This window comes from Octodon degus, unplaced genomic scaffold, assembly GCF_000260255.1.
Source record: "Octodon degus isolate 3935 unplaced genomic scaffold, OctDeg1.0 scaffold00033, whole genome shotgun sequence".
Classification (NCBI taxonomy): domain Eukaryota; kingdom Metazoa; phylum Chordata; class Mammalia; order Rodentia; family Octodontidae; genus Octodon; species Octodon degus.
The window spans coordinates 15,790,106-15,797,918 of NW_004524609.1; the positions used below are offsets into that span (position 1 = coordinate 15,790,106).

The 7,813-nt window shown below is 57.9% G+C and overlaps 2 protein-coding genes across 5 annotated transcripts in view; one reads left to right on the forward strand and one right to left on the reverse strand.

Moving 5' to 3' along the window:
• Itgb4 (integrin subunit beta 4) overlaps positions 1 to 3,710 on the forward strand; it is a 56,442-nt gene extending 52,732 nt beyond the window's left edge. For 2 of the 4 annotated variants that reach the window (XM_023714133.1, XM_004630107.2), the window contains 8 exons: positions 541 to 777; positions 919 to 1,077; positions 1,544 to 1,693; positions 2,199 to 2,387; positions 2,468 to 2,623; positions 2,814 to 2,978; positions 3,065 to 3,175; positions 3,281 to 3,710. In XM_023714133.1, the coding sequence (XP_023569901.1) occupies positions 541 to 777; positions 919 to 1,077; positions 1,544 to 1,693; positions 2,199 to 2,387; positions 2,468 to 2,623; positions 2,814 to 2,978; positions 3,065 to 3,175; positions 3,281 to 3,420 (1,307 nt within the window). In that variant the 3' untranslated portion in view covers positions 3,421 to 3,710. The remainder of the gene's footprint in view (positions 1 to 540; positions 778 to 918; positions 1,078 to 1,543; positions 1,694 to 2,198; positions 2,388 to 2,467; positions 2,624 to 2,813; positions 2,979 to 3,064; positions 3,176 to 3,280) is intronic. The other 2 variants (XM_004630108.2, XM_004630110.2) reach the window with 1 other exon arrangement.
• A 63-nt stretch (positions 3,711 to 3,773) lies between these two features.
• On the reverse strand, positions 3,774 to 7,368 carry Galk1 (galactokinase 1). Its single transcript, XM_004630204.2, has 8 exons — positions 7,169 to 7,368; positions 6,255 to 6,444; positions 5,721 to 5,840; positions 5,466 to 5,601; positions 5,155 to 5,336; positions 4,319 to 4,469; positions 4,080 to 4,242; positions 3,774 to 3,993 (listed from the first exon to the last, which is right to left on the reverse strand). Exons 1-8 carry the CDS (start codon positions 7,331 to 7,333, stop codon positions 3,922 to 3,924), a joined length of 1,179 nt encoding a protein of 392 aa, XP_004630261.1. The 5' UTR covers positions 7,334 to 7,368; the 3' UTR covers positions 3,774 to 3,921.
• Between the last annotated feature and the right edge of the window lie 445 nt (positions 7,369 to 7,813).

Sequence of the window (7,813 nt, forward strand, 5' to 3'; positions counted from 1 at the left end):
AAGTGGCTGCTTCCACAATGCTGGCAGCCTCAGTTTGCTGTAGTTCGATCCCCACAACACTCCAGCCATGCAAAAGTGCCCTGAAGGCATTCAAGGAGCAAAAAAAAAAAAAAAAAAAAGTCCTTATTCCAGGCCGGGGAGATGGCTCAGTGGAATAAGCGCTTCCCTGATAAGCGCAAGGGCCTGAGTTCAATCCCCGGTTCTGAAAAAAAAAAAAAAAAGAAGAAGGGGTGCGGTGATAAAGCATTACTGGCTTTGAGCCCCAATACTGGGGGGCAATCCCAGGGCAGCTTGCTGTGTCCAGGGGTAGACTCTGGGCTCAAGATTGGGCTGATGCAGGAGTCCCCTAGGTGGAGCCTGTTGGGTTTGGCTCTCCCAGGGAGCCAGAGGACAAAAGGCCTCTTCTCCCTGGCAGCTGGGAGAGGCCCTGCCGAATTTACTGCAAGGCTCCTGAGAGGTCAGGGAACCTTAGGATACTCCAGACTCCAGACATAAGTCTCAGGGCTAATGCAAGCCTCCCTACTGATCTCTCCCCTGCAGAGCACCTGGTGAATGGCCGGACGGACTTTGCCTTCCTTGGCAGTGCCAACTCCCTGCACAGGATGACAGCAGCCAATGCTGCCTACGGCACCCACCTGAGCCCACATCTGTCGCGACACATACTGAGCACATCCTCCACCCTCACTCGGGACTACCACTCACTGACCCGCACGGAGCACTCCCACTCTGGCACACTACCCCGGGACTACTCCACCCTCACATCTCTGTCCTCCCAGGGTGAGTGAATGTCAGCAATCCACCTCACCAGCCAACCTTCCACCCTTCAACCACCTGGCCTGCCAACCCAACTGCCTGTCTCCAGCACACGTGGGCACACAAAACTCCTTGCCCTCTCACACTTCTTTTGTCCCGCCCTAGGCCTCCCTCCCATCTGGGAAGACGGGAGGAGCAGGCTTCCGCTGTCCTGGGCCCTGGGGTCCTGGAGTCGGGCTCAGATGAAGGGGCTCCCCCCCTCCAGGGGCTCTCGAGACTCCATAATCCTGGCTGGGCAGCCAGCAGCGCCCCCGTGGGGCCCAGGTAGTACAGGGGTCTCCATCACTGTGTCCCCATGGCTGTCCACCACCCTCCATATCACCACGTCACATCACCATGCTCCACATCACAGCCAGCACTTGAGCCTCACGCCATTCCCAGGAGCTAACTGCTGTCCATCCTCATCAGCGCTGATGCCTAACACAGCCTCTGCCCTGCTAGGGTGTGGGGCCAGGCAGGGGCAAGGAGAGGGCCAGCCTGCAGAAGAGGTGGGGTCGGGCTTGTAGGCCCACAGGGCTTGCCCTCTTGGCACAGGATGGGGCTGCACCCACTCTGAGGATGTGTGGGAGGTGCGGGGCAGCCTGGACAGGGTGTTGCAGGGTAAGCCAGTGGCCCAGCCAGCAGCCTGTGTACCTAGACAGGCCAGCAGGCAAGAGAGACTAGGAGCAGAGCTGATTCCACCCAGACTCCAGCCCTGCCTCTCGGACTGACTGCAGCTTCCTGTCTCCAGACTCACGTGCAGCTGTGGGTGTGCCCGACACTCCCACCCGCTTGGTGTTCTCAGCCCTGGGGCCCACATCTCTGAAAGTGAGTTGGCAGGAGCCACAGTGCGAGCGTGTGCTGCTGGGTTACAGCGTGGAGTACCAGCTGCTGAATGGCGGTGAGGCAGAGCAGCTACCGGCTACAGGGGTGGCCCCATGGGAACACAGGCACCTCAAGTGGGTCCAGAATCCACCTGGGCCCCCAGAACATGGAAGGCCCCACCCAACCATTTTGAGGCTTCTCCCACCATGTCACTCCCCTTTGTTGCCTTTTTGGTGTTTTTGAGACCAGATCTCCCTATATACAGTCCAAGCTGGTCTTGAACTCTAAGCAATCCTGCCCCAGCCTCCTGAGTGCTGGGGTTACAGGTGTGCAGCACACCACCAGCAGCTGTCTCCTCTTCTGAGCTCCATCCATCTCCCTAGGTTTCTCACCATCCCCATTAGGTTTTGTCTAATAAAGACTCCTGGACCCTGAGCTGGCCTGAGTGGCCTTCTAGGAACTGGGAAGTGGCATGTATCTGGACAGATACACTTGAAATGCCATAACCTGGGCTCCCAGGGAAGGGAGGCCAGGGATGGCAGGAAAGCTGCCCTACATTCTGCCTTTGCCTCACCCTGCAGGTGAGCTGCATCGGCTCAACATCCCCAACCCTGGCCAGACTTCAGTGGTGGTGGAAGACCTCCTGCCCAACCACTCATATGTGTTCCGAGTGCGGGCCCAGAGCCAGGAAGGCTGGGGCCGGGAGCGTGAGGGTGTCATCACCATTGAGTCACAAGTGCACCCACAAAGCCCACTCTGTCCTCTGCCAGGTGAGCAGGTTGCCCCCACAGTGGCACCATCAAGCCCACCAAGCACCCCCATGCTGACATCCTCACTGTGCTGCCTCCAGGGTCCACCTTCACCTTGAGCACTCCCAGTGCCCCAGGCCCACTGGTGTTCACCGCCCTGAGCCCTGACTCGCTGCAGCTGAGCTGGGAGCGGCCCCGGAGACCCAATGGAGATATCCTGGGTTACCTGGTGACCTGTGAGCTGGCTCAAGGAGGAGGTATGAGGACTGGGGAGATGGCTCAGCAGAATAAGCACTTCCCTGGCAAGTACAAGGGCCTGAGTTCAATCCCTGGTTCTGGGGGAGAAAAAAAAAAAGAGGAGGTACTGCACACCCTGGGGACAGGGGTTGTCATGGGGGTGGGGGTGGAGAAGGGGTCATCAGGGCTGAAGGCAACGTCCCTGTTCAGGGGCAGCCACCACATTCCGGGTGGATGGAGACAACCTGGAAAGCAGACTGACGGTGCCTGGCCTCAGCGAGAACGTGCCCTACAAGTTCAAGGTGCAGGCCAGGACCACGGAGGGCTTTGGGCCAGAGCGTGAGGGCATCATCACTATTGAGTCCCAGGATGGAGGTAGGCTGCTCCCCTTTGGGACTCCTGCTATGTCTCTGGCCATGCTTCTCTGGCCACCCCCTGACTGGCCAATCTGCCTGCTCCAGGTCCCTTTCCGCAGCTGAGTGGCCACCCTGGGCTCCTCCAGCCCCCACTGCAAGGCGAGTACAGCAGCATCACCACCACTCACAGCAGCAGCACCGAGCCCTTCCTAATGGGTGAGTGATGCGGCAGAGGATCGTGGCTCCAGAGGGCACAGGGGTGGGCAGGGATATCCAGGATCATCCAGACAGGCAGGATCATCCTAACTGCTTCCCCTGTAGATGGACTGACCCTGGGGTCCCAGCACCTGGAGGTAGGTGGCTCCCTCACTCGGCACGTGACGCAGGAGTTTGTGAGCCGGACGCTGACCACCAGTGGAACGCTCAGCACCCAGGTGGACCAACAGTTCTTCCAAACCTAACGCCCCCCAACCCCAGCAATGCCTCAAAACCTGGGCCCTTCCTGCCTTCTCATCCTGGCCCACCTTCTCAGCTGAAGCATCCTTAAGACCCGAGGGGCCCAGCCTACCTGCATGCTTACCACAGGGCAGGGGCAGGTATTCTCTGGGAAGCATGAAGGCCCAAAGGTCCAGGAGACTCTTCAGGCTTCCCCTTTTAGCCACCAGCCCAGACCCATTTGTAACCAAAGAGCTCAGACCAACTCAAGGCCCCAGCATTTGTTCTGCGCTTAATAAAAGACTTTGCTATTGCCTGGCTTTGTCCTGTCCATTCTCCTGCAAGGTGCCAGCCTGAGGTAAAAAGGCAATTCTGACAGTCCTTCTCTGGCCCTGAACACACCCACCTCTAGAGGCAGGCAGGTTCCAGGTCTGAGGCACAAGTTTATTGAGCACCCAGTTGTGGAAAGAGGGTGCCAGAGGCAGAGTGGAAAAGCCTGTTGCACCAGCTGAGCCATCCTGGGGGCATCACAATTGCAGGACCGTGGCTCCATCCGCTGCCTGAGAGAGGTAGAAGGTGGCTGTCCCACTGTACTGCTCCTAGGGGACAGGCAGGAGAGTCTGAGTAGGAGACAGTGCCTCCAGAACCTCCTCTCCTGCCCGTCCAGGGTCCGGTGTGCACCCACCTGTATGTGCTTCATGACATGGGAAGCAGCAGAAGCCTCTAGGAGGGTCACTGTGCAGCCACCAAAGCCACCACCCGTCATACGACTACCATAAACCCCAGGGACAGATAATGCAGCTTCAACCAGTTGGTCCAGCTCAGGGCAGCTCACCTCATAGTCGTCCCTGAAGAGAAGATACAGGAGGAATGGGCTTGGGATTCACCTATGCCTGGGAGGTGTGGGGCAGCAGAGGGCCTCACCTGAGTGAATGGTGACTCTCCACCATGAGGCGACCAAAGGCTCTGTAGTCCCCACGGCTCAGGGCAGCTGCTGCCTGGGCAGTGCGCTGGATCTCACCCACCACGTGCCGTGCCCGCCGGAAGCCTTCCTTGCTCACCAGCTCTCTGCCCGCTAGGAAGGAACAATAGTCAGCAGCCCCGGGCCAGGGAGATGGCTCAGTGGAATAAGCGCTTCCCTGGCAAGCGCAAGGGCCTGAGTTCAATCCCCGGTTCCGCCAAAAAAAAAGTCAGCAGCCCTGTCTGCCACTGCATATGGGCCTGGTGAAGTAGGCAGAGGCTCTGGTGGGGTTAGTGGACAGCAGTGTTCAGTGAAGGGACCCTAAGAAGCGGGCAAGTGCAAGCCTCATTCTAAAGAACTCCTCTCCAGAGTGGACAACAGCATCACTCCATCACTCGGGGATCCCTGAAGGGGGCTGGCACAGCAGTGCTCCATGAACAACACCTGTAAGCAACTCCCAACTTATGGGGGCTTTTAAGGTGAGTGGGACACAGTACAACCCTCAAGAGGCCACAAAAGTGTATTAGAGGAGTTCAAGCAGGACTCAAGGTATAGCTCAGTGGTAGAGGACTTGTCTGAGATATACCGGCCCTCAATTTGATCCCCAATACCACAAAAATAAATAAAAAGATTTCAAGCAGCTCTGCTGAGATCGGGGCCCTAAGTTTTCAGTATTTGGGGGAAAGTGGGCAGAGCATGGGGAATGGCCCTAGATTTCAGGGCACAGGTAGCAGGGTCAAAGCCACACACAGGGACCAGCATGGAGCCCAGCCATCTCCAGGAAAGGTTCAACTCTTACCCTCAAGTTCCTCCAGCTGCACCTCCCGAAGGCTCTCCTTGCCAAGCGCCCGGGCCACCTCTTCACACTGCCGTCGTCGCAGGGGGTACTCAGTGGAGCCCAGGGAGTGGCGAACATTGGAGTTAGTGATGAGCACAGCCAGCTTGGGGTCCGACAGAGGCACTAGGCTTGTTTCCAGGGACCTAGGATGGAGTTAAAGAGTTGAGAGAGATGACAGAACCAAGGGTCCACTGGCCAGGCCAGATGGTGGGCACACTCCACCCAGGAACACCTGATCACAAGGCAGGAGGGTAACAAGGGAAACCCCTGACCTGCAGTCAATGAGCAGCGCGTTGCCTTTCTGCCCCAGCAGAGCGATGAGCTGGTCCATGATACCACAGGGAACCCCTGCGAAGCTGTGCTCTGCTCGCTGACACACATGGGCCCGGGCAACTACTGTCCCCGAGTCTGCAGCACAGGGTGAGGTGGGGAATCTAGGGCCCACTCCCCCTCCCCAAGCCAGGATGGGAAGATCTCAAAGACCTCAGGGAAGGAGGGCAGGTCGGGGGCTGGAGCCTAGGTGGTACCTGGGCAGAGCTGCTGGAGAAAGGTGTATGTGGCCACTTCCAGCGATGCAGAGCTGGACAGCCCACCACCTAGGGGCACTGAGCTGACCACCACTGCACTGAAGCCAGGGAGGGGAGAAGCTGCAGGGGAAAAATGGTGATGGTAAGCTGGACTATAGCAGTGTGTACTGGCAGAAAGGGAGACAACTCACTGGCAGCTGCTTCCAGCTTATGTGTCTCAACTATCAGAGGCCACCAGCAACCTGCAGGGGCCAAAGAACCCATCACCCTCCCTGCTCCTACCCCTGAAGGTGCTGGGACAGCCTTCCTAGTTGTCCTCCTGATTTAGGGCTCTAAAGCCCAGCAAGCTGGGGTCTGAATTCTGGCTACATCACTTGTGTAAAGAGAAACTCAAGTCAAGTTTTGGAAACCCTTCCCGGTATCAGTTTTTTCATCTGTAAAATGGCATGCTCCAACCTGCAAGTCTTCCCTGTAGCACATCATACAAATTCATGTCATTCCATCAGGAATTTGATCCGGCTCTGAGCCCCATACCTGGGTAGTGCTGAATCACCCCCTTGACATAGTTGGCCCAGTGGGGGGTCCCAGGCTCCAGTGACCTTTGGGTTGTGGGCAGTGGAAACTGCAGTCGCTGAGGCTCATCTGCATCCTTAGAAGTGGTGAGAAGAGAGACAAGCCCGTCTGCTCTAGGGCTGCCCACGAGCAGGGTCACAAGCTCCAGTGCCTGGTAGGAGAGTCAGAATATCAGACCAGTTGATGGACTAAGCCCCTCCAGTGATGCCCTCCAGCCAAGGTTTTGCTTCTGGAGATAGATGGGACCACTGGGAGGAGCTCAACTGGGAGGGAATGAGGTGTGGCTGAACTCTAGCCAGAGTGCCACACCGGCTCTGGGGGCTTGAAGCTCGGAGGTCTGTCCCCTGGAGCTTTAGGGGGTGGGGCCAGTTGCAGGCAGCCAACAAAGCTGGACTCTGCCCTCCGGCAGGCTAGGAAAAGAGCAAACTAGCTCCACCAGAAAACAAGACCAAGGAAGCCCCAAGCCTACCCATTGCGGGATGGCTTGTGATGCTGGGCAGTACATTTTCCAAGATGAGAGGTGTGGCTAAAAGCACCCGACTGAAAGCTGGAAGGTAACACACCAAGAACCAGCTGTGAGATCTTGAGCAGGTCTCTACCTGTCTCTGGGTTTCTTTCTTCCTCTGTAAATAAACTAACTGGCTGAAGCGAGAGGTCTATGGCTGGGGACTTTGGAAGCCAAAGGCCCTGACTATACATTGGAGGGAAACCCTCTCCCAGGCAGAGGGCGAGGATCAGCAGCCCCCAAGAGGACGGGCTGAAGAGGAGAGGCGTCCTCTCTTCGCACGTGCAAGCTGGCGCGTCCGGCTGGCCGCCCACCCTCGGTTGCCCGCCCCTCCCCGTATCTGGCCAGCGACCATGGGCCCCTCACTCGCCATGGGCAACACCAGGCCCTGGTTGTAGTCCGTGTGCTCCCCGATCAGGTTGACGCGGCCCGGCGCCGACACCGCCAGCTCAGGGTCGGCCCCGAACTCCTCCCGGAAGGCCCGCCGAGCCTCGGCCAGCAGCTCCTCTAACCCCGGAGGGGCCAAAGCAGCCATGACGCTTCTCTGCTGCCCTGCGCGCCGCGGGGCGGGATGCTGGGGGCGGGGCCGCGGTGGCGGGTGCGTCCAGGAAGCCACGCCCCCATGATCCGCCCCCGTCAGCCGGCGGCGTCCGCTGAGCCACCCCGCGGCGGGTGCAGGCAGGAGCGGCCAGATGTTAAGGCCAGGTGGGATCCTATGCCCGGAAGATGTCTGCCTCTGTCTTTGGGGAGGACCAATGGGCTTTCTCTTGAAGACTATGCCCAGACTTCCATCAGGAGGATCGTCACGAGTTCGAGACCAGTTTGGGCTCTAAAGTGAGCGCAAAGCCAGTCTGAACTGCACAGTGAAACTTTGTTTAAAAAAATGACGAAACACTATATGTTTATCAATAAAACTGTAGAAAAAAAAAATAACGAAACAGAATAAGGCAAGCGCTTATTCTACCGAGCTATCTCCCTAGGTCCAGCTTGGTTGTTTAAAACCCCTGCTTGGGCA